The sequence below is a fragment of the Antedon mediterranea genome, chromosome 2, assembly GCF_964355755.1.
Source record: "Antedon mediterranea chromosome 2, ecAntMedi1.1, whole genome shotgun sequence".
Classification (NCBI taxonomy): domain Eukaryota; kingdom Metazoa; phylum Echinodermata; class Crinoidea; order Comatulida; family Antedonidae; genus Antedon; species Antedon mediterranea.
Genome location: NC_092671.1, coordinates 15624258 through 15651108, shown reverse-complemented (window position 1 = coordinate 15651108; position 26851 = coordinate 15624258). Strand labels below are relative to the sequence as shown.

The 26851-nt window shown below is 31.3% G+C and overlaps 1 protein-coding gene across 5 annotated transcripts; it reads left to right on the top strand.

Moving 5' to 3' along the window:
• The first annotated feature begins 138 nt into the window (after positions 1-138).
• LOC140040559 (extended synaptotagmin-2-like) lies at positions 139-26845 on the top strand. 5 transcript variants are annotated; one of them, XM_072086590.1, is made up of 24 exons: positions 139-495; positions 2942-2983; positions 3692-3829; positions 4840-4916; positions 5354-5429; positions 7991-8080; positions 9388-9443; positions 10074-10194; positions 11151-11250; positions 11715-11785; positions 13306-13391; positions 14656-14704; positions 15880-15969; positions 16660-16755; positions 16893-16967; positions 17365-17451; positions 17609-17758; positions 18504-18563; positions 19112-19305; positions 24055-24147; positions 24247-24375; positions 24536-24638; positions 24751-24800; positions 25372-26845. In XM_072086590.1, exons 1-24 carry the CDS (start codon positions 157-159, stop codon positions 25427-25429), a joined length of 2430 nt encoding a protein of 809 aa, XP_071942691.1. In that variant the 5' UTR covers positions 139-156; the 3' UTR covers positions 25430-26845. The 5 variants fall into 5 exon arrangements, with proteins under 5 accessions (XP_071942691.1, XP_071942689.1, XP_071942690.1 ...); XM_072086588.1 differs by having other exon boundaries at positions 24052-24147; XM_072086589.1 differs by lacking the exon at positions 13306-13391 and adding an exon at positions 12970-13052 and having other exon boundaries at positions 24052-24147.
• Positions 26846-26851: the final 6 nt, after the last annotated feature.

The following is a 26851-nucleotide window of genomic DNA, read 5'->3' as shown; positions in this document are numbered from 1 at the left end:
GCCATATTATAAAGAGTTATATGGCTCTGTTAATATTATTATTATAGCGCCCTCATAAAAAAGGTTGACCTGGATATCGTTGATTAAGGTTATTTTACTCGCTTCACTGCATCCAATGCATTCCTCATAACAAAACAACTAACTAAACCAAGAAACATGGAGGCTTCAACCTCAAGTGGAGCTGCAGATTCGGATGATTTAAATTCGAATTTAGACGATGAGACAACACCAGATATAAAAGAGACAACGTCGCATGCTGTAGATGACCTCTTACCAATTCTGAAGAAGTATGTCGGTGTATTTTTCATGCTTTTTTCGATTTGGTTTATGGGATACTGTGGCTTCAGTAGTAGCTGGGTATTCATGATAGTGATTGTACTGTTGCTTCGTGAAAAAGCAACTAAAAGAAAAGAAGTCAAACTTTTAGTTGCCAGACAAGCAGTAACAAGTGAAAGACAAGTAATAGAAGCTGCTGTTCAAGAATTGCCGTCATGGGTAAATCAAATCTTTATTTTAATTTAGTGTAAAGAAATGGCCTACTACTACTTACTATAGTGTACTACTACTACTAGCTAGGCTAGGCCAGTAATCTACTCTGCTGTAGTTAGTTCAGCAGATGCCTATTTTCCTCCAGTGGATGCAATTACAACTTTTTATGCCAGCATAAAAGGAATCATGAATGCTAGGTCTAGATTTCGTTAAACTGTGTATGTGTCAGTATCATCGATTATAATCGTATTTATTTTCACAGATTTATGAACATCATATAATAATAAAAATTATTGCGCAATTTCAAATTGCAGGAGGATTTTTTGGTGCAATTTCAAATTGCATGTAACTTGTGCTATTTTAACACAAGTTAACACTGTAACAAGGCATTATAAAGGAAAATCCCTGTCGTAATCTATTATGCACTCAAGCCAATCACGCTTTCTCGTCTCTCGGATTGAAACATAAAATGTTTTATTTCTTGTGTTATAAAATGTCATTTTTTATATTTATTATGCGTAACAGATTACAAGCTTTGATTGATTTATCAAATACTGAAAATACCTTGCACTGTTTGAAATTTTCTAAATTTAAATCAAAATACGGTACTTGGATTGAAAATGTTCGTGCAAGAGGATCCTTGTGAGGTTTCAAATTGTGCAAATCGCATAAATAGAAAAAGTACAATATACAATGTAGTATCTACCCACACCATGTTTTACTTTTCAAAAAAGTGTAGTGCCACTTTACAGTAAATCTGTAAAACCAACAGCACAATAATTGTGCCAAATAAAAACTTGTTATTGATTTTACTATTTCACTACTGACAGTATTTATCTCTTTCATTATATTTAGATATGTTTACAACAATTCATATAAACTGAATAGTGTACTGTATCTATCAAGGATTAGTAGTTATATTTTCTGAAGATTTAACCATTCTTGTGGTTAATAAAAAACAAAAACAAGTGTACAATTGAGATATTCATCACTAGTATCATAGCATGTTGTGTGGGTTGTTTTTAACTATTAACAAAATTATACTCATGGTTGACCATGCTGATAGGCTCATCCCTATACTTTTGTTTGCATAAATCATCATACAGTAGTCTAACTCAGAAATATACAGAAGATTAGTTTCGGTGTAAGGGTTTACATACTTTTATGGCAAATTTAGGGTTACAGTACAGTATCTACAGTGTTTACAGTAGGCCTGGTTTGTAGCTAACTAATATCAAGCCCAAAGCTCTTTCTACACTATCAAACGTTATTAACCAAAAAATGTGATGTGCCTATAGACATGATGTCATATTACTACCATATTTGGGCACATCACACTTTTTTTGTGAAACTAGTTTGATAGTGTAGACAGAGGTTAAGATGTTGTAGTAGATTGTGAGACTACCCCCTACAGTATGTCATAGAGGAAGGTGGTTAGAATATAAGGTATGTAACTAAACTGTAAAAAAACCTGTGCAATTGATTTGAATGAAGCGTACCATGTGCCTAGTTAATGAATACAGTACTCGCAAGATACAGCACTGGCCCACTTTGTGAATCCTTTGGATTGGTGTGGGTCATAACAAGCCCTCTTGGTTAGGATACAGTTACAGTATGTAAGTGAAAATAATTAAATACAGCACTACAAACAGCCTACTTAATACTCGTACGTAGCACTGGCCCACTTTGTGAATCCTTTGGTTTGGTGTGGGTCATAACAAGCCCTGTTGGTTAGGATACAGCAGTGTAAATAAATAAATAATTCCTTGAAATTGATTTAAGGAGCATACAACCCGCCTGCTTATCAAGATACTCGGGTCCATTTATTTGGTTTTCATCACAATCTCGCTTCCCTGTGACTATTATGATAATTCAAAGTACCTACATACTCTGATAATGTGATAGACATATTATTCCTGTATATAGCACACAGTGTGTACAGTACAGTAACTCTACCTACTACAACTGTATCGTACCTACTACAAGTGTACCTTCTACAACTGTACCTAGCATGTTAACTGTACACGACACAGGCAAGATATTTTGAATTGATCACTGCTAAACATACTCAGCATTCCTAATGAATACCAATCCCTAATTCAAAGGATGAAAGAAAAACCTACACAAGATAATCCTACATGTCATAGAATTTGTTTAACAAAACTATTTATGTGCCAAACTGTACAGTTTAGTCAATTTTAGTTTCTTTGTAAGTTGATTGTAAGGTCATCAGTTACAGTACAAAAACTGCTATGGTATCGTACTGTATTGATTACAGAATTCAGTCAATTCAAAATTGAGAAAAACCAACCCAAAAGAAAGAAAACCATAGATTATTTTGTAAAATAAAAGAAAATGTGTTTTATAAACTGAAGTTGTATTGCAGTGGTTGCCATATTAGAAAAACAAGTTTTCATTTATAAATACAGTATGTTTATTGTTTTTTTTATAGGTTTATTTTCCAGACACCGAAAGGGCAGAATGGTTAAACAAGGTACAGTCGTTTTTTTTATACAGTGGTAGTTTTACTTCCAATTAAAATCCAAATCTGAGAACCTTTAACATGTTTCTAAGTAAAGTATTATCAACTTTACATTATATAATAAAACAAAGAAGTACTGTACAGTACATTGAATACAGTGTTTTACATTTTTTTTTTTTTAACCATATTAACCGATTTCACCACAAATTTCAAGTAACAAAGCAATCAATATTCAAATCATTATTTGAATTTAATTTGCTGTAAATAATATTTAATGTGCACAGGATGTCCCCATGACCTTTGTGGGTGTGTTATAATTTCAAAGTATACTGACACAATATCCTGTACTACAGTATGTTGTTTTAAGTCTTTAGATGTTGTAGGCTGTATGCAGGAATACATTAAGGAAAGTTCAAAGATTATAGTTTATCTGTCTCACCTCCATATCTCTCTTTCACCACTCCTCCCTACTCCACATCCCTCTCTCACTGCTCTCCCCCTCCTCCACACCCTTCACGCATCCCTCCCCTCTTCCACACCCTTCTCTCTCTTTGCCTGTATCCTCCACCCCTATATATCTCTGCCATCTTTCCTCCGCACCCGTTTCTCTCCACCTCCCCCTTCACCATATTCCATTTCCATGTTCAAAAAGGTTGTCTTATACCAATACGCTCCAATTGAAGTATTTATCTAAATTACCTTCTTCTAAAATTTGCTTAGATTGTGAAGCAACTGTGGCCATTTATCGAAGGTTATGTAACAGATTTATTGAAAGAGACTGTCGAACCATCCGTACAAGAGGCCCTCCCATCTTATCTCAAATCTTTTAGGTTTGAGAAGATCAAGCTAGGGCGATATGTAAGTTTTTTCTTCTTTCTTTATACTTTAATGGATCTTGGTATTGCAGGTTGTCTATAATTATCTAGACTTGAATTAACCTTTTTTAATTGGCCCTTTTTTATTGGATGTACAGTATCATATGTCATCATAAACAGCATATATTTCCACAAAAAAGCAGTATGTACTGTACTAAAAGAATAAGTATGTTTTGTATGATTTTTTAATTTCAATGTTTCAATTTATTAGTTTTACTATAAATAACATTTGATATAATTGTTCTATTTTAAATGCAAACTAAAATTTTTGTAACATTTTGAGAATTTTCTATATAGTTTAGTTACTTAATATCTCATTAGAATAGGACAATCAGTCTTCAACTAAAAATAGTATTCCATTCAACTCATAAACATTTGTATTTTTATGTCATCATCAAATCCTGTTGAAAATGTACATTATGCATAATGGGTATAGCAATATTTGTGGATTGTGAAAAACCTGTGTTTGTAATATAATTTGTTATAGTGGAGCTGTGGCTTGGTGGTTATGATGCTTGGCTACCAATCTAAGGGTCCTGGGTTCAAGCCCTGTCATATGTCAGGGTTTTTTTCTCATGACAAATTACAACTCCACTCCCAAAGACTTAATAATAAGTCTTTGTTTATGTAGAGCATCTTGTGTATATGTTTGTCTTGTGAAATTATTAAATAGTTTATCCATCCTGTAATTGGCGGGTTACTCGCTGTTGGATGAGTATGAAATAAAATAAAAAAATAAAATAATATAATTTATTAGTAGGCCTAGTATAAAAAGGAAATATTTGATTTCAAACCTGAGAATTTAGTTGCATTTTATGCATATCTAATAAAATTGTAATGTACATCATATTTTTATATCCTGTACTGGCTAATATACTTCTTTCCCTTTCCTCCTAACCATTTTCCAATTCTTCCTCCTTCCATTTCCTCCTTCCATTTTATTCCTTATTCTTTGTGTTTAATCAATCATATTTTTTGTGCTTCTTTTGTCAGCCTCCTAGAATTGGAGGAGTAAAAGTGTACACAGACAAAGTTGCCAGAGATGAAATTGTCATGGATTTGGAGTTGTTGTAAGTTTGTTATTTGTAGCCACTTATTCCCAGTACTATAGTAGTAGTACACCTGATATAGTTATCTAGTTATTTACAATACTTTATACAGTCAAATCTACCAATACCATAACATCCTTACACTGGCTTATGTCTGGTATTCTGAAAAGTCTGGTATTCTGAAAGTGATTTTATTGGTAAATAAATAATAATGTTGGAACCTTTGAAAAAAAAACGTCTTGAAGAGCTTTCAGTTTTCAGAGAGCCCAGTATAGGGAGAGTTGATTAGTCCTATAGTTAGTAATCAAGAAATTAAACCTTTAAGAATGAGTTGACAGCATGTAGTTTTAATAACAACTGAAAATAGCATTGAAGAATATTTATACAATTAGTACGGTAGGCCTTACCACCCACTGGTGAAAGTAATTTTAATTGAACTTATGTTTTTATCAACACAGTTATGCCGGTGACTGTGACATTGAAATCAGTTTTAAAACTCTCAAAAGAATTAAAGCCGGAATTCAAGACATCCAAGTAAGTTTAATAATTATTTAATTTTGTTTAAACAAAGTTTATAGTTGTACTGCCATTTTTGTAGTGGCCTAATACATACTATATTTTATTTTTCATGCCTGTTTTAAATGTATTTCTGTTTTCTTTCTTTTGGAAAATAAATATCAATCAGTATCAGTAAATAATATTGAATGTTGTTGTATTGCTAATAAACTTCCAACCAATAAGTTTCACCGTTGTTTTTCTATTAAATTATTTAGTTAAATAGTTTTATTGCTTTCTATAGTTTCTATAAGTCTTAATAATAGCAAAGAACTTATAATAACACAAGAATCTCCTGTTCTTCAATTTGCATTCAAAACACAGTATCGGAAGTACAGGGTTAAAAGGTCAAACTGGGCGACGCCATTTCACAGCATGGAGCAGCGCCCCCTCCAAACTAGGAAGTCAATTACTCTACCCCCCCCCCCCCCCTAGAGTATTAGCAGATCCCCTCTATGATTTTGACTTTCTAATTTGATGCGGGCGCCCTACTCCTCAGTCAATTACTCTATCCCCCCTAGAGCATTAGCAGATCCCCTCTATGATTTTGACTTTCTAATTTGATGCGGGCGCCCTACTCCTCAGTCAATTACTCTATCCCCCCTAGAGCATTAGCAGATCCCTTCTATGATTTTGACTTTCTAATTTGATGCGGGCGCCCTACTCCATGGCTCACAATGGCGGCACCCATAGCTCTATTCTATCCCACAATGCCTTTCGAAATTGTTACGCGCTTCGGACGAACAGGAGATTCTTGTGTTATAAGTTCTTTGATAATAGCGATTAATTTCTTCTACCTGTATATTGTATAGTGATCATATAGGCAAGATGTACAGATGGTTAGGCTGGCTGCTAACACCCCCTTTACCCCCAGAGCCTACGCCCCTGATGTACCTCAGTTTCCATATTTTTATTTTCGCTACTTAACGTGAAATCACTGGCAGTAGCTTATGAATATTCTCCACCAAATAAGTTTCAGAATTGGATCAGGGAAGAGTTTTACACTCTGATGGGATATATTCAAATAAACATTGATAACTGTAGTTTTTTAAGCATTGCATTGTATTTTTATTGCTAATAAATACAGTATTTAAAAATAAAACCAAATTATGTATTTCTGACGGCTGGTAATTTTGAATACAGTACAGATACCATATGGTTAATTGGAGTCATATCTAGACCTGTATGATAACTTGCTCTAATTGCCATACTAAATTGCAGTACATTGCACTTTCTAAGCTAACACATTTTAGGATAAATATAGTAGGGTTCTGCTTGTGGAATTTTGTCCAAATATCTTATATGCATGGGTATTTTAAATGCCTAAATTCAAAGTTTGATTGTAAATTTGTCTCTCAATTTCATTTTCGTGTCCCTGTGCGTAAACTTCGTATTAATAATCTTTTAAAAGTGCAGTTTTCTCGTGTTAATGTATGTAAAAACGGTATTTTTTGTCGGGTTGCTCATTCTTATAATAGTGTAGTTCAAATGTTTCCTTATATCGATATTTTTAGTTGTAATACTTCTGCTTTTAATGTCATTTTTAATAATATATAAATCTGTTTGTTCCTTGTTCTTTTTTATGTAAATCAAATGTATATTTTATGGCGATCCTGTTTTGGTGTTTTTTCCTTACACTGTTGGATCTTGAATAAATAAATAAATAAATAAATAAATAAATAAATAAAAAGAAGTTTAAGAAATATCTAGCTTACCCAATGCTTAATGGAAAACAGATATGTCCCTTAAAAGTATTTCACTTTACTCAATAACTATGTATGTACAGTATGTACTGTAGTATTTGTATTAGTATTCACTTAGATAGGAGATTTTTATTTTATTTTAAGGGCAAGTGTTTCCTTTAGCCCAAGTGTGAATGGTGAATATGGCCACAGGCACTTTTTTAATTTAATGAAATAAACATTCTCAACAATGCAAGTACTGTGCTATATTTACAAATTATTAAATTAAATATTTGTAGAATCAAAGTGGCTAGCAAACAACAAGTACAGTATAGTTTAGTATGTTATACTTTATGTGTAGTCAAGTTAGCTATTATTGATTAATAAGGTTGGCTAATGCCATAAATTATTAACTATTTTGTTTACTTAGAAAGTTACATGTGCATGATTCATAAGTATTTGTTTATCAATATTTCAAGCCAGGTGTTTGAATTTGATTATTATTTTGTCAATATTGAGTGAAATGCAGACTTTATATTTATAAATTCATAATATATTAATGTATATAGACCTAAATATTCTTTGAAATGGCAGATTGTGTATACATACAGTACAATACTGTACCACCAAACAAACACATATTATGTTAAATTTTTAAGAATTAATTTTACACAGTAAAGTGAAGAATATATATATTTTTATTTTAATACTCTGTTAAAACCAAAATTATATTTAAGTATCCTAACTATCCTTAAGTGCTTACAGTAATTAGGTATAAACTCTGTATCATTAGCATTGTTAACATATATATTAAAGTAAATAATGAAGTTTTTGGTAAATGTTTTTTTTTAACAATAGCTCCATGGAACTCTTCGTGTAGAGATTAAACCATTGGTGAATATCATGCCTCTGATTGGTGGAATGTCGTTCTTCTTTCTGAATAAACCTGTAAGTTATAATTACCAACATCTTTTTTTACGTTGTATATTATATTTATGTTACCCATTGTGCATTAATGCTCAATTACCGACATCTTTTTTACCCATTTAGTATTACTATTACATAGCACATTATATTTATGTTACCCATTGTGCATTTATGCTCAATTACCAACATCTTTTTTACCCATTTAGTATTACATTGCACATTATATTTATGTTACCCATTGTACATTAATGCTCAATTACCAACATCTTTTTTACCCATTTAGTATTACATAGCACATTATATTTATGTTACCCATTGTGCATTAATGCTCAATTACCGACATATTTTTTACCCATTTAGTGTATTACATTGCACATTATATTTATGTTACCCATTGTGCATTAATGCTCAATTACCGACATCTTTTTTACCCATTTAGTATTACATAGCACATTATATTTATGTTACCCATTGTGCATTAATGCTCAATTACCAACATCTTTTTTACCCATTTAGTATTACATAGCACATTATATTTATGTTACCCATTGTGCATTAATGCTCAATTACCGACATCTTTTTTACCCATTTAGTATTACATTGCACATTATATTTATGTTACCCATTGTGCATTAATGCTCAATTACCGACATCTTTTTTACCCATTTAGTATTACATAGCACATTATATTTATGTTACCCATTGTGCATTAATGCTCAATTACCAACATCTTTTTTACCCATTTAGTATTACATAGCACATTATATTTATGTTACCCATTGTGCATTAATGCTCAGTTACCGACATCTTTTTTACCCATTTAGTATTACATAGCACATTATATTTATGTTACCCATTGTGCATTAATGCTCAATTACCAACATCTTTTTTACCCATTTAGTATTACATAGCACATTATATTTATGTTACCCATTGTGCATTAATGCTCAATTACCGACATCTTTTTTACCCATTTAGTATTTACAATAATAGCACATTATATTTATGTTACCCATTGTGCATTAATGCTCAATTACCAACATCTTTTTTACCCATTTAGTGTATTACATTGCACATTATATTTATGTTACCCATTGTGCATTAATGCTCAATTACCGACATCTTTTTTACCCATTTAGTGTATTACATTGCACATTATATTTATGTTACCCATTGTGCATTAATTATTGTTCAATTACTGGAATTGTGGAGAAGTTAACAAGGGGTAACCTTTTCTCTCTTTCGTAGGGCTTACATCCACAATTTTCTAATTTTATGCTCTTAATTATAGTATAATGGTTTAAAGTATATAATCTACTCGCTTTCAGGCTACAGATTTTAATTTAACCAATTTAGCAGATGTACTTGACATCCCAGGCATAAGGTGAGATAAATATCTTTATCGATAAATGCATTAAGAATATTTGCATGTGCAGCTATATTTAGTTCAAAGAATCAATAAAATAGTGGGGCTACAAGCTCTCTCTATATATAGAAAATCAAAATAAAATGAAAAATGAGATGAAAAGAAATGTTGGCTTTTTCAACTGATTTTTCTTACCTGTGAGAGTCTGAAGCTTCTCCACTTATTATTCAATCACAATTGATGATTGTGATATCTAAATTTGTAATAATTTAGATTATTACCTAATTACTTTTATATATATTTAAAATTGTTAAAAATTGTTGAGGTTAAAATGTGGAATTTCTTTTATCATTGTGTCACAGTGATGGTTTATTTCCGTTCACCTCTTGTGAAAATCATTGAACCAGTACCAGATGACAAAAAACCTGTTGTTAATTGGTACTGAACAATATCAGATGGTGTTTTGTCATTTGTCAGACATATCATTTTAAAAATGTCCAATTAAAAAATTAATGGCTACTTACTGCAAAAAAATCTTCAACATATTATGAACAGGAGAATAAATTAAGTTGAGGAAATAATTTTAAATAAGCAAACGTAAATGAATAAAGATGTGTAAATATAAATATTACACTTTTCTTTCGTTAGTGGTATCCTTCGTAACATCATTGAGGATCAAATTGCGCATTTCCTTGTGTTGCCAAACCGTATACCCGTCAGTCTTATGGAAGATGTGGACCTGACAAGTTTGAAATACCCCATGCCTGAGGTAAGGCAACAAATTGTATTACCATACTAATGTGGTATATACACACAATGGGTTTACCTGTGGCAGCAACTAAATATTTAAAATTGTATTAATATACTAATGTGGTAATACACACGATGGGTTTACCTGTGGCAGCAACTCAATATTTAAAATTGTATTAATATACTAATGTGGTAAAACACACAATGGGTTTATCTGTGGCAGCAACTCGATATTTAAAATTGTATTAATATACTTATGTGGTAATACACCTCTGTCATGTGAATATTGACGCACTTCTAAATGTGCAGTGCAGTAAACTTCAATAAGTTCAATCAAGGCAATCTAGAACAGAATGCAGCTCCAGAGATCAAAGGGTTTACCTATGGCAATATTTTAAATTGTATTAACATACTAAGTCAGTCAAGGCAATCTAAGAACAGAATGCTGAGCTCCAGAGATCAAAGGGTTTTAACGGTGGCTGGGACACGATCAGGTCCATGCCCCTTAACAGACACCACATGTCACAGATTATGTACAGTACTGTTGGTATTTGTCGCAGCAAGATACAAGATTAAAAAAAAACTGTTTTGAGTTCCTATTTTGTCAAGGCGAGCTCAGTGTCCTGTTGTTGGATTGCCTTGGTTCAGTCCAATACATTTCAATTCCCAGTTAAACCCACCACAAACTTAACGCCATGTTATGCAGTTAAGCAGAATACATGGTATATACCTATATTGCCTTTATGTTTTACAATATCATTAACCACTCAATTATTAAATTATCTGTAAATAAATAATCTGTATCCATTACTTCTTGCCCAATGCTTTATTGTATTAATAATTCATTCACTAAAAGCCCCTGGTGTCATAATTATAAATTATGTATTATATAATTTTCATATTGCCTGTATTGTTTTTCTTTGCTTTCCATGTTATTTCATCAATAACTGATACTAAGTGGATTTTGTTTTTTAGGGTGTATTGAGAATCAATATTGTGGAAGCTCGAAATTTGATGAAAATGGATATCGGATTTTTAAAGAAGGGAAAGTCTGACCCCTATGTGGTTGTGGAAGGTACTATTCCCCTATTTGATTTGAAGTAGATAGTCTTAAATGTCTGTAGTAGAATGCCTACCCCCTGTTCTAATTTAGGAGTAACCCCATTCTGGGAAATTTGAAAAAGATGTCATTCTATATTCACTAAACACAAAAAAAAAAGGAAATGCCAATAAATTTTCTGTGGAAACTGTTCCGCTCAAGAATAGTTGTCTGATTCAAATCAGTTTATAATTATCGGATAAAATGCAATAATGTTAACCTTTAACCTAAAAGTCAAATTGTTGCACTGTGATTGGGTAGTTGGTTGTTCGGTAATGTCTGCAAATGCGCACTATATTGTTTTAATAATTATGGTTAAAAAATTAACCGATAATTTTCTTACAGCTTTGGAAACATAGCCTAAGTAGACTATATCATACTATTAATTTTTTTAATCATTTAATCTTGAGTATTATAGATGTTTTTTTGTTTTTTTTCAGTGGGCGCTCACAAGTTCAAAACAAAGGTGATAAATAATACCTGTGACCCAAGTTGGAATAAATATTTTGAGGTAACTGCCTACAGATTTTACCTTTTTGCATGTACTTTTTTTAGTTTTAATGTCAAATCCATCATGGTTATGTTTACAGCTTGTGTACATGAGGTTTAAATTGAGTTGTGAGTCAGTCGATAATAAGTTCCGTCTCACAACCCAATTGACTGCTCATGCCCAATTAGAATCATAATGTTATGACACTTATAGATAGATTTTACTAACCGTTTCATTATATATGATAATTGTATTACAGTACTAGACATTTATATTATTTTGACATAACAAACTGTATGCTTTCTCCATTCTCATACTAGATTTTATTATGGCATGTTTAAAAACGAGAGGTAATGTCCATAGAATTAGGAAATTAGAATAACATTGCTAGTTATAGCGCATGATGTTTGTAATACTTAGTAAAACTAAATACTCTAAACTTCTTTTTCATACTCATCCAACAGCAAGCACAAACTCGCTAGTTACAGAATGGATAAACTATTTTATAATTTATCGTTATTAAAAACTAAATCTAATTTAAGGCCCAGGGAGTGGATTTACAACCTTGGCACTAGGTCAGGATTGAAGGCAAGCATGTTAACCACCAAGCTACAGCTCCACTTCATTTTTATCTTTGATTATTGCATGCTTAAAATGTGTAGTTTTTTAGCTATTCAAAGAAGTTGTTCCATTTCATACAGCAGTGTTATTTAGAGATAGAGCTATTCAACATAAGTATCCAGGTATCTCACTTCGGTGTTTGCATCGATTAACTTTAGATAGTAATATTCAGTGTTTAAGTATGGTATTCTTCTAGATAGTTTTGATAAGGTGAAGACTTAAATTCAGGTCTAATAGATTTCAATTATAATACAGTAGAACTATTTGGGGCATCCCTATTCAGGGGACACACCCATTTAGGGGACACACCTATTTAGGGGACACACCTATTTAGGGTACACCCCTATAAAGGGACACTTTTACATAAACTGAAAAAAAGGCTATAAAATATATATTTTTAACACTATGGTTAACCCATATTAAGCGAGCACCCATTAAAGGGACAGTTTGTTGGGTCCCAATATACTAATAGGCATAAATAATAATACACTTTAATAGTATTTTTTTAGTTAATTTAGAACGAATCATATAAGGAAATGCATGATTGGTTATGACCAGTTTGCAAGGCTCTTATTTGTCTCTAGGTTGTCGTGTTTGAGAAACTCGGGCAGACAGTGGAAATTGACCTTTTTGATAAAGACGCAGACAAAGATGATCCAATGGGAAAGTGAGTCTTGCAGCGGATGCCATGTGTATTTCAATCTTGTTTTGTGGTTCCATACTTTTGCGATTGATGATTGAAAAGTTTTTAACTTCTGAAATTTCAAGAAATGTCACTACATCTGCGCGAGAATGATTATTATTTATTACTATTTATTATACAAAATGTATGGAACCACTTCTAATTGGAATAGATGTGGTCATACCCCTTTTCTTATAAAAAAAGAAGATTGACATTGACATTAAATTTTTAATTTCAGGCAGTAGTTGATGTGATTGATGGGCAGTTTCTAAACCTAGACCTCTTTGATTATGATACACACAGTTCAGATGACCCTCTTGGAAAGTGAGTGGGAGTCTGAGGTCAAATGTTGACCTTTAACCTCCCAATATTGGCAAAACATGCTTTCCATATAACATTTCAAAACTGTCTAACAAAATAGAAAGTTGGGATGATGGTTTAATAATTTTTGACTCCCAGTTTTCCTTTTTGTGTCATTTAAAGCAGAACAAATCATAATAGGTAATTGAAACCTAATGTTGTACTTTGTTGGGGGTGTAATGAATCTGCACAATTAAGGGTGGTTGCCTAGGAGTTGCAGCAGTACTGGTGGACGTAATGGTATTTTTAGCAGAAATATAAAATGGTAGTCGAGATTATAAAACTAAACCTACCTATCTCAAAAGCACGTATATATGTGTATAGGTCGTCATATTATTAAATTTGACTACTATACTATATACTATACTATTCTAACAAGCATTTATTTATATATTAAAGGAATTATATATTTTATATATATTATATATATATATCTATTTAAACATATTATAATCAATATATTTCATCTGTAATAGAAATTATATCTACTTGCACCACTCTGCACCAACAATACAACTGAGCCTCTAGCCCAACATTATCATGGCAGCACTGTTGCTCACCACATATTTCTATATCATTGGTAACCCATGTGTGTGTAGTTGACATCATAGAGATGAGGAGGAATCATTTGAACATTCAATTTTTCAATTGTGATCATATTTGTTTTTGTATTATGTTGTTTTATTTATCTATCGACCATCAGTTTATGAGTATTATTTCATATGTTTTTGCACAATTATTTATATTTACGAACAATAGGTAAACTAATATTTAATACCACTTTTTTTGTTTGATTCATTTGCACCAGAGTGTAAGGTGTGTAGGTAGTGGAAGGGAACAGTATAAGGTGTAGGAGAAGCAAGGTTGTTGTGGAAAGTGTAATAAGAGACAAAAATAGATATAGCTGGGGGATAAGGGGAATGCATATGAAACATGCATTTCTATAATTTATTTTTGAGAATTGACTACAGTATTACATAACAATTTGTTTGATGCACCAGTCATCTCATATCAAGGAAAACATCAACTCACTAATTGTTTTGTTAGATGGTGTGACACCAGTTGCCTCATCTCAAAAAAAACAATTTTGTACTAGTCATTCATCTCAAGAAAAAACATCATCACAATACTAAATTGTTATATTTTCATTGAAATTTGGAATCAAATTCATATGGTAACAATGAACATAAATGTTTTATTTAATAATTGTTTTGTTTTTAATTTTTAGCCTAAGTCTTGACATTGATCATATTTCACAAGCTGGAAGCCTGGATTCAGTGAGTACAATGCTATATATATTGCTGTATTTATTTAGGAAATGCTTTTGCAGTTTTTTCAGAATTTATATCACATTCTGTATTGTAAATTCAAGTTGACTAAAGCAGCGTTCCGCAAACTTTTTATTTTGCGGCCTAAAATCTTCTTCCCGGGACTAATTTTAGGAATGTAATGGCGCCCACATCCCTGGAAATTGCATTGTAATTTTGTTTTTGGAAGGTTAAAATTGTGCTGATGATCCGGAAAAATTCAGCACAACCTCCATTTTGTAACAAACAAAAAACTTGACACTTACATTGTGGCGATAAAAATTTTAGCCGCATATTAAAAATCGGACTAAAGAAATGATACATTTGTTTGTATATATATAGACGGTCTGAGTTCGAGTCTCGGTTGGGGCGACTTTTTCTCATTCTCACAGATTTCCTCATCTTTATCGTTTCAAATTAATTAATTAAATTTCGGTATATCTCCGGGCGGTTTAGAATTACTGTTCTTTGCCTGATTTGTTTATATATATATATGTATATGTATATAATAATAATATTATAATAATAATGTTCTTTGCCTGCTGTGTTTATAATATATAAAAGTATCTCTTCGGAGATCCCGCCTCGAGAATAAAAATACTGAAAGATGAGGGCGTATCAATTTGATCTCTGTTGCGCGTGCGTACAACTGAGGACTAGTGCAGTTCTGCCGTACCACGCCGAGAATGTTAAAGAGTCGATATCCAATCGAGTTCGAACAATATCATGAAAGCCCCAGTGGTCTAATGGTTAGGACATCTGCATATCAAGCAGGCGGTCCGAGTTCGAGTCTCGGTTGGGGCGACTTTTTCTCATTCTCACAGATTTCCTCATCTTTATTGTTTCAAATTAATTAATTAAATTTCAGTATTTCATCGGGCGGTTTAGAATTAATGTTCTTTGCCTTATTTGTTTATATATATATGTATAAACAAATCAGGCAAAGAACATTAATTCTAAACCGCCCGGTGAAATACTGAAATTTAATTAATTAATTTGAAACGATAAAGATGAGGAAATCTGTGAGAATGAGAATTGCTTGATAATAATAATAATATATAAGAATAATTAATATAACATAATAACACTTAACATGACAAGTTCACAGCACTGTTAGCTTTGACATATTCATGTTTTTATTACAGTGGTTACCTTTAGAAGATGCTACAAATGGTGAACTACACATAAACTTAACATGGCTTAGTTTGAGTCATACAATGAACGACCTAAATGTTGTAAGTACTAAAAGCAGAATCGCACATTTGTTTATTTAACATATTTATATTTTATTTACGGTTTAAAATTGTCAAATTCCACACCATAGCTGAGGCTGTAAGTGTTGGATTGCCCAAGAAAATAACATACATTACTTAAATATGTGTTTATTACTTATTAATAAATTATAGCATTACATCAAACCTATCAAATTAAAGGCCAATTTACACAGACGAGTGGTAAGCGGAAAACTGTGTAGCTTGTCCATAGAATCTGTTTCTACCGTCCGCTCCGCGTTGTGTTTAAATGGTCATAAGGAATAACATAGATTGTATATTTTATTACCATTACCGCTTGTCTGTGTAAATTGGCCTTAAGTCTCTTGCTAAAATCTATGGAAATAGTAGTTTGCATATTGGGAGTGGACAAGATTTTAGATCTCGTACCACTCTCGCCCTTTGATCCATCTAATATTATTGTACTCAAAAGCGCAGATAATTTCTTTTCTTTAGAAAATGAATTTCAATATATATATCAACAAGTTCATATACTAAAAGCAGTTTATTAATAAATAATGTTTAATGTTATGTTTTAGTGACTGTAAATAGATGTGTATACACTATCATAATCATATACATGTTGCATATTAATTAAAATGTATAAATTTAATTGTTTATTTCACTCATGTTATATTCATACATATTTTTTAGCAACTTGCTCAGTGTCGTCATATTGAGTCCACAATGGGTGAACTTGTGTCATCAGCAATTTTAATTGTTCGTCTTGACTCGGCCAAAGATTTACCTGTAAGTATGATAATGATGTACTGTATGATTCATTATTCTGCGAGTGGTTGGCGCAAAGTCAATGTGCTAGCATGTACCAGTACTGTACATTCATAACACTACTCAAAATGTAATAATGTTTTTATATTCTCGCATAGACGTCCAAGAAATCATCTAGTTTGCCTAGTCCATACTGTCTTCTGTCCTTAGGTCATGTGGAACACAAAAGTCGTGTAAGTTCTTTTTGATATTATATAAATATTTAAAAACTTTTTTTAAAAACTTCTTATTTATCAAAAGGTAAAATTCTTAAATAGTTATTAGTCTTCATAAAAAGCCAAATTATTTTCTGCAAACTTTTGTTACAACTATGCTAGAATCTTTTTGTGATTTTACTAAGCATGTTACATGTTCACAACCTTTTTGATAAAATCTGCATCGATACAATGGCCGCAGCTGCTCCAATTTCAAAATCTGGTGTAGATTTAGAAACTACCATACCAGATAGTAGTATTTTTTAGCATGCATTATCTTTACTATCGTCTGTCAAGTGTGCAATAAAAAAACCTCGATAAAATTTAAATTGTATTCCATTTTTCTCATTACATTTTACACATTCTTCTATTTCAGATAATCGTTGATAACAGCAGTCCTGTTTGGGAACAAGTGTTCCATTTTCTTGTGCAAGATCCAAATGTCCAATCACTTGATGTAACGGTAAGAATCTATAAAATCAATGTGTTATTCCCAAAAATGTCTAATTTCATTTTCAAATTGTTAAAGAATTTCTTTAACTTTTTCATTTTCAAAAAAGGTTTTTTCATCATTTATTAATCTTTTTCGGTTTTGTTATATACTTATATTTATTTACCAGATAAAAGACAGTAAGAAAGACAAGTCTGTTGGTGTGTTGAATATTCCCTTGCGCCGTGTTTTGTCTCAGCCAGATTTTGTCCTAGAGCAGCCTTTTAATGTAGATCACTCCGGTCCACAAAGCAGGTTGTTTATAAGACTTTGTGTCAGAGTAAGTAATGAACATAAAAAGATAAAGATGTTATTTGTATACAATTCTTTACGATGAACCAGTAATTAAATACGTACGTGTGCAAGTTTTGTCTGGCAATGAGTGGATGTTATAGTTGCTGGGAGTAGCTTTGCTAGCATATTCTATTCAATGAGAAAGATGTTTGTTACTTGGAAAAATTTATAGTACTTTCTTTGTTTTCTTGTTTTTTTAAAAATTTGTTTTTTTTGTTGTTGTTGGTTGGTTTGCACGATAGTGTCATAATCTTCCTAAATAATTTAGCAGTAATAAGTAAGTACTAAGTAAAAACTTAGAGACCATGCTTATGTTTTTCAGAAAGATCAATACTATATATAGTGACGTAACATATTCAAATCTTGAGTTATCTTTATCTTATGGGCTGAAATAATAAACATCATGCCCTTTGGTGCTGTCTTTTTTGCGAATTATTTCTCTCAGTTAATTCTCCTCATTGAAGAAATTTAAATTATGTGGTCTTCTGTCTTATGGCACAGTTTCAGCACCTTGCAAACATTTCTAAAGCTTTTACTAGTTAGCCAAAAAAGTGTATATACCCAAATATGGTAGTGATATGCTCAAATATGGTAGTGATATGACATCATCGTGTCCATATATGGACACATCACAGTTTGTTGTCACATTAAATTTGATAGTGTAGACAGAGCTTAACAGTTTATTGTATCCTTCATTTCATTTTGAATTTCTCTACTTTTATTTTAATTAGGCTTTAGAAGCAGCTCCCAAGAAAAGCAAAATGAGTGTTTCAGATCCCAAGGCATTTATGGTAAGAAAATGTAATCAAAATAACCAAATACTAGTGCATTTAATAAATTTGTGCAAAAATTGTTTTATTTAAACTATTTTAATTTTCTTTTATTAATTTGACATTTGATAAAGAAATTCTGAATTAGATGTAAAATATATTAAATATATGCACCTCGGTCGTGTTCCTTTAAACGTTAATCATTGAACCCTTTAAAGGACAACTTTACCGAGAACCATATTTTGACAACGTATTAGGGAACAACTGAACAATTGCGAGATTTACGATTTGGTGGCACATGCTTACCGTACACCCATCGCGAAAAAATTGCTATAGCAAATTATCAATTGAAATGACGGGTAACTGTCTCTTGTATGTTAACAACAGTGAAAAATCATGAGGTATATTTTGCTATGCACACATGACACAGCAGCAGCAACAGTTAAGTAGGCTTTTCCTGCTATTTCTGCGGAATAACTTTTTCCCAATAAAATTTTTGTTTATTGCATTGTGACTGACATTTTATTTGTTATACCGATCTAAAATAAAGTTGATTGACTTTCACCAAGGTTGTACGGAAAAGTGAAAGTGTTAGCAGCGTAAATGTGGATGAAGATGATGACGAGGATGACAATGACAACACTCTAGAAACTGATGCTGATGAGCATGTCTTCAATGGAAATCACAATGGTATTGAAGATCTAATGATGAACGATGATAACGCAAATACCGAGCTAAGAAAACGCCATCTTGATTCTACCAAGTAAGTGTGCCATGTTCATCACACATATTTAGTCCTCTTATTATGTTTTGCGAACCCTTTTATAGTATCGAAGTTTTATATTTTGATAATTTATCAAGTGTTTTATTTTCATATTAGCAATGAACAGTTGTTTTTATTTAATTTATGATTCTGTCAAACAAATCTTTATTTTAGTTTTACTGTATATTATTGTTAAACAGTATTATTGAGATTTCTGTTGACTGAATTTCATTACAGTATATTTTGGTCATGTCATTGATTTCACAAAAACATTAGATGTTACTGTATTCATTTATTATTTATCATCATTTCTGTGATTGTTAGATCGTTGCGAAACTGTTAAATTCATCTAGTTAAATGTTAAATTAACTAGTAATTCCCATCTTCCCTGCATTATTTATTGTCTATGTTCTGAGTGCTTTCAATATTTTGTATTTATGTTTATCTTATTAATTGTAGGTGTGTACTTAAATTGGAATCATGTATCTTTAGTTTGTTTACTAAAGTAATGTGTCTGTATTGTGCCATACCTTAAACATACATTTAAGTTATTATTCCTTTTATTTTCTGTAAACTTACTACTGTGGTTTGAGAACTGTACTGTTTGGCATCATTTAGTAAACATTTTGTGTTAGGTACAGTATGTGTTATAGTTTTGCTATGAGTATTAGTAGGATACTAGTAATATGTGTTTTGTCTGTAAGTTCACTACATTTAATTGAGACCAATTTCTTGTGCATGTTAAGTTGTACAATTTTCTAAAGATATCGCTTAGTATAACCATTTCTTCACAAGCTGCATTTCTGATGATGTCCATTCGGAACACGGAGAAGGAGAAACAGAGATAAGTCTTGATATAGATGATGATATTAAGTTAAAAAGACGAGGAGAATCCTTAAATCAGAAGAAACCCTCCAAGATTCTAAGAGAAAAGGTCTTGAAACAGCTCTGTTGTCTGATTTTGTAAACTATGGTATAGAAATTAAACAAGAAGAGATTGTTTGTTATAACTAAACTTTTGGTATCTTTTACACTTTTAAAAACAAAACCAGAAAGCAGACTCTTCTCTGTACATAGTTGGACAATATAGGATACAACCTGTATTTGTTATCTCATTATTGTATATATAATAGTGCTGCTGCTATTCTTCCAGTGCAACTAAAAATCATGAAAACAATTATATCCAAAGAACTGTTAGTGCTGTATTAAATTTATTTATAGTACACATTTTTATTTAAAAAGGGTTCTATTTATATAATATACTTAATATCTGTGTTAAAATTTTGACACTTTTTGAATATATTAATTCACAGGGTATGTGAGAGTAAAGATGTATTGTTGTAACAAAAACACAAAGCTTTTTACTAAAGACCCTAGCCTACAAATTACAGAGCAAGAGACGAAAAACCAATATGCCACTTTGTATCAAAAGTACTATATTTTACTGTAGAAGCTAGGCCTATTATTATATATGCACAAATGTCAATGTATGGGTCAAAGATAGATATTATTGGATTTCCTACCAATAGGTCGTAGGGCACTGGTAGTGTGATTTTACTGGTAGAGTTTCTCATCTTTACCGTATAGATTGATTTAATTGATGTAATATTATCCTAATTAATTATAGAGTATCGCGGTGTGATGTCACAAAAAATGCCATCAACGCTATATGTTGATAAACAGTAAAGATCTGTATTTCTATCAAATTATGTATCTTAGCTTGATTTTTTTTAACTTAAACTGTAGTTGAAGAATAAATAGATTATTTAAAACAAATGTTTAGTGATCTTTTGAAATTTTAGTTTGTTTTTATTGAAAATTATTAAGTTTTAAAATGACTACATCAATAAGCCTATTCCAAACCATTGGTGACCTTGGAGTCACTCGGCAGGTTGAACGCATTTTTGGTTGCGCTAGCAACCATGCAGGGCCACCTACCGTCGTGACGTCAGCACCGTGATACTCTATACAATCAAAAAATAAAAAGGTAAAATTTTGATGTTTAGAAAAATGTAAACTTAAGTAATTTGTAGTATCATTTAATAGCATTGTTATATAAAATATGATTGTTGCAATTGTTGTTGTTTTTGTAAGGAATATTGATGAATATTACAGTATTAGTAAAGAACGTTTTCAAAAGTTAATATCAGGTGCTTGTGATTGCTAAATAAATTTTATGTATAGCATTTACTGCTTTATCTTAGCGTTTCATTTAGTTTTAGATCTTGCTGTACCTGTATCATATCCTAACATCATATTAATAGCAATTTCCTCAATGCACTGTGGTTAGTATATCCTGTATGACATAGTACTAGTAGTAGAAAAGTGTCTTAGTTTTGATAACAATAAGCAGCATCCTGGTTCTTAGTTCAATTCTTCCTTAGTTTATTAAAGTTATAATAGTTGTTCTATCCAACGTTTATTCTAAGTTAAACGAGAGATTATATTTTACAGATACACAACCAAACTAAAAGTAACTTTTGTAATCAACTTTATGTTATATTTAAGATAAAATCATAGTGTTTTTTGGTAATATTTCAAATAGTAATTGGAAGAAAAGAAGAATAATTTTATGTCCAAATATAATCAAATGATCCAGAAAAACAATTATTAAAAATTGCAACTGCAATAAAGTAATATAAAAATAAATATACCAAATTTTATTTACAAATTGTGTATTTGCAATCGTTCAATAAGTGCCTAGGCAATCGTAAGTATTCTTTCTTAATTTTTATCAATGTAATGTGTATCATTTCATGGTCATATGGTAATTAAAATGTTGAATTATATTTGGAAACCTTTCATATTCACAAAACATGTGTTAGTTTTACTCAATGCCAACTTTTTTAGCTAGTAAAGTTGTGTATTCCGCTGCATTTGCATGTAATATGCATGATTTTTTCATACTATCATTTCATATGTATCATTGGTGTATACCATAATATATTAATCGTTGAGTCACTGAACGGTTAAGACAGGGGCGTTGCCAACCACAGCCATAATATCGGCACAGGTTTAAGGCTCTCGTTGACAGTAGTTCTGGTGGTAGAACTTCTTGAATAAGGACTTAAAAAATGTAGATCCATTTCCGAGTACATCTTTGGGAAAAGGTATGGTGTTACCCCGATGGTCTGCTCTATTTCAACCCCTTGTCATTTATCTCTGCATTCATTTGTTACAATGTCCCTCACTGGTTGGGCTAGCAAGGCTAGCAGTGCAATAACTTGTTTGGAAACCACAAGAGAGGCCCTATGTCTCAGTGTAAAAAACTAAGGAATCTATGATAATATCATTTATATAGTGATATCTCATCAGAGGGCTATATATTTATTCAACTAGTTTCTATTATGTAAAATAATAGAAATATGTTTTTGAAACTGAATTGCCTTAGTTGGATAAACAATATGTTTATCTTATTGTTATGTTTTATCAAGACTATAGTATAAATGATATATAAATCATTTTGTCACAGAATTTAACATGTGCTAATGTTACTAAAATGTTGCATAATCACCACAGAATTTACATTGTTTTCATGTACATACAACAACAATGCCAGAGTTTTAAATAACTTTCTTAATTCAATTTTGTTTACCCATAGTTTTATTTAGCTTTATAGAGTTTTAATTTAGTCATAACTAGAAAAGATGACCACCCTAGTAAGATTATGGTCACTTTTATATCCATTGTGTATTGATGCGCTACATAACTTCCTCAATTAAATTTTGTGTAAAAAGTACCCGTAGTTGAATATAACATGGCAATACTGTATGCCTATCATTACTTTCGTAACAATGAACTTTTGAAAGGTAGAACAGTGGACCTATAAAATTATGTTATAGGTCCATGGTAGAACATAAGCATTCTATTGTTACAAATGGGATCATATTATGACAACTTTCATTTTCGATTATAATTACCTTCTTTCATTGGAGTTTGAAAGTTGAATACATATTTGAATGGTTAGTTTTGGTCGTTGTATTGAGAAAAAAAATGTTAGCATAACTAATGCATGTCGATTGAATTGGATCAGCCTTTATGTCTGTATAATGTACTCTTATACTTTGTTTTGTATCAAACACTGTTTTGGGAAATACCCTTTGTTGTATACACTCATATTAACATGGTTTGCATGTTTGCCTATAGGGTTAAAACAATTTCAGCTAGAAAATCATTTCACAAATGTGCATTTAATTCGATATTTATATTAAAATTGTATAAAATATGCTACGATAGTATTGTACTATACTTTATGGAGAACTTACCACTTCTGTATATATTCATGGTATAATCCCTTTTAGGTCTAGTCCCACCCCTACTTTATATCTGATTTCACAAACAGGCATATCTCTGAGTATAGTCCCGGTATTGACTTTTGGTCTTGATGTAGCCAGTTCAGATGTGTTTTTACAAGAAATGCTTACCAATTGTATTTTCCTTGAACCAGGGTTTCCCCGCGTATAGACCCACCCCCTAAAGTCAGCCCAATTTCGTGTTCTAGGGGCGGGTAGGATTATACAAGATATATATACAATGAATGTTTATTGTAGTAGGCCTATAATATAAACTTTGAAACCTTTAATTTTGCCTCCTTTAAAGTGTTTTAGCCATAGTATAAACAATATGGTCCTAATCTCTCTCTCTTTAGATGAGATGTTTTACTGTTTGTTGATAACCTGTAAACAAAATATACTATATTTAATTTTATAAATATATAAATTATAACAATTTTTTATTCCCTTCCAGAAGTTTGCAAGCACTTTACCCATATGGCCGTCTGCAGTTGAGCCTAAGCTACAGTAAAGCAAGGTCAAAGTTAACAGTGTTGGTACAGAAAGCCACGTAAATATTTTTTTGTTGAATTATAAAAAAAAAACTTGTACCGAGTAGTACTTCAGGTAATTTAACCATACAAATTATAAAAATGGGATTTATTTGCAGGCAAATTATTGGCGTCAATTCAGATCGGACTTCTAATGCATATGTACGAATATATTTAATGCCAGATAAAAGCAGTCGACATAAGACAAAAGTTATCAAGAAAACAAGAAATCCAATTTTTAATGAAAGGTATACTTTTTTAAAAACTTTTTACAAATCCATAAAAAAATAACAAAAAAACAGTACACAAATTGTTTTCAAATACAGCACAATGTACATATTTCTACATATTATTACAATATAATTATTTAATATTTAATTTAATACATTATATTTGATTTTTGTATAGATTTGAATTTCACTGTAGTGAAAGTAACCTGTCCGACGCATATCTCGATGTTTGTATAAAAAACTCTGCATTTTTGTCTGTTAGTACGACTTGTTTAGGCAAGGTAAAAAAAAAATAGAATAGAAGTGAAAGTCACAATATTGGCTCAAATGATAATGTTATCTTAGCCTATATTTGCATTTCAAGTAAAGTGGATACACATTTTGCTTTTACAGGTTGAAATACCACTAAATTCAATGGACTTGAGCACGGGAAACTCTGACTGGTATGTATTCATTACTCTTTAAATATACATTGATTTGTCATTGTAAATAATAAATCAACTAGTAATAATTTATAACCAATCAATCATCATAAAACTTAAACATAAGGTAATGTACAGAACATCGTCAAACGTTATGGAAAAAGGAACTCAAAATAACAAAAGCTTTTTAAGCAGAGATCAAGAAGTTGATATAATAACAATAACAAAAATAACAAACAAAAGCAAGAACAAAGAAGATATTACAGTAGTATCAAACTAGTTTGACAAAAAAAATGTGATGTGCCCAAATATGGTTGTGATATTCCCAAATATGGTAGTGAAATGACATTGTGTCCATATATGGGCACATCACATTTTTTGTCATAAAGTTTGATATGTAGACAGAGCTTAAATATGCTTCAAATTGAAATAGGGTTAACAATCAATATAAATGTTTAAAAAAAAAAATAATACAATATGTGAGGTAAATGTATACAACTAGAAGGCACAAATACAATTAATGTAGGCTTAAAAATAATGATATTAATACGAGTGTTTGGTACATTGATTGCATAATTAACTTTATTTATAGGTATGTTTTACAAAAAGATGAGGAGGATGACTCGATATCTCGCATTTCTGCATCTTGAAATTGGTCACAAATGTTGTTTTACATTTACTGCTTAAAAATCGCCACTAAACAATTTTAACAATTTGTTGATGTCAAGGAAAATAATGTAGTATTTGTCAAATGTGCATATATGTTAATATTTTAAAACTTTTATTTGAATTGCATCAAATAACGCTGCAATAATCATTTGCATTGAGGCTTCTTCTTTAATCGAAAAAGTAATTATGTTTAGGATGATATACCGACCGACACTAAAGCACGTCTTAATTCCAACTACTAAATTAGATATGAGACTATTTGCTGTGTCAATTTTCACTGTAAAGAAATTTTATTTATTGAATTTTTTATTGAAAAGAAATTATAACTGCTGTGAAAATAAGATATAATTGAATTGTTAATGTCAATTTAAGTGCCTTCATTAGTACTCTGCTGTGTGCGTAGGCAAACAGGTTTTGGAGTTGTTCTAGTGTCAATATTTTGATGTGAGAAAAGAGGTTGTGTTTGGGTGAAAAGATTACTTTTGGGTCATGGGCAGGCACACATCATTTCGGGTGACACAGTTCTTGTGTTTTTAGTGTATAAGTAGTTATTACTACTAATTAGTACACATCATTTTGGGTGAGAAATGTCCCTCTGTCTGGATGTAAGAATTAATTTTAGGTAAGAATGAGTTTAAGACTCAGCTGAGGTTTAGAGTGTGAGTAATGGAAATGATTTGAGATGAGAGAGATACATAGGTGCAAGAATTATGTTAGAATTTCAAGTAGTGTTATGAGGTTCGTTATATATAAATATTTGTATACCCATTTTTGTTATGACTACTTCAGATGTATTTTTTGTTGATGGGTGAGGGTGGGGGCGGGTGATGGGTTTGGCTGTGTTATGGATGCGATGTTTTTGGTATTTTTTCAACTTTATGTTGACTCTGGTTTGGTTGTGTGTGAGTGGGTGTGTTAGTCTCTTTTGAGAGACAACAATACAACATAGAAAACAGTGTGCAAAGAGATTTATTTATTAAAGGGTATAAAGTTTAAATATTAAATGCGATGTACACAAGTTAATGTGTGTAAATGTGATTCCCACTTAGTTTAGCAACGTCATTGTTATAGAGAGAGCCCCCTTGGTTTCCAACAGTATTACGACATAGTACATTAATGTACTAACATTCACTAACATTTATAGATATTGTCTGAAAATATTTAATATTAAAAAAAAAAAATAAAGTATTGCAATTGTTTGGCCCATTGTGAAACGTTTTGTTCTTTAAACAAAATTGCAATTTTTTGGTATTTTAAAAACGTTTCGTTCTTTCAAAGAATCATAATATGCCAAAATAATTTTTTTAAACCCATAATATATCTAAAACATTATATTATTAGAGGCCCAGTTGAGTTTTGTTTGAAATGGAAGGACAATACAGTATTTTTTTTTATTGCTTGGA

Bases quoted from the DNA above. Each gene is read 5' to 3' on its own strand.
- LOC140040559 (XM_072086588.1), top strand. From the start codon at position 157: ATGGAGGCTTCAACCTCAAGTGGAGCTGCAGATTCGGATGATTTAAAT. The intron at 496-2,941 runs GTAAATCAAATC...TTTTTTTTATAG, and splicing joins TTCAAGAATTGCCGTCATGG to GTTTATTTTCCAGACACCGA. The intron at 5,430-7,990 runs GTAAGTTTAATA...TTTTAACAATAG, and splicing joins CCGGAATTCAAGACATCCAA to CTCCATGGAACTCTTCGTGT.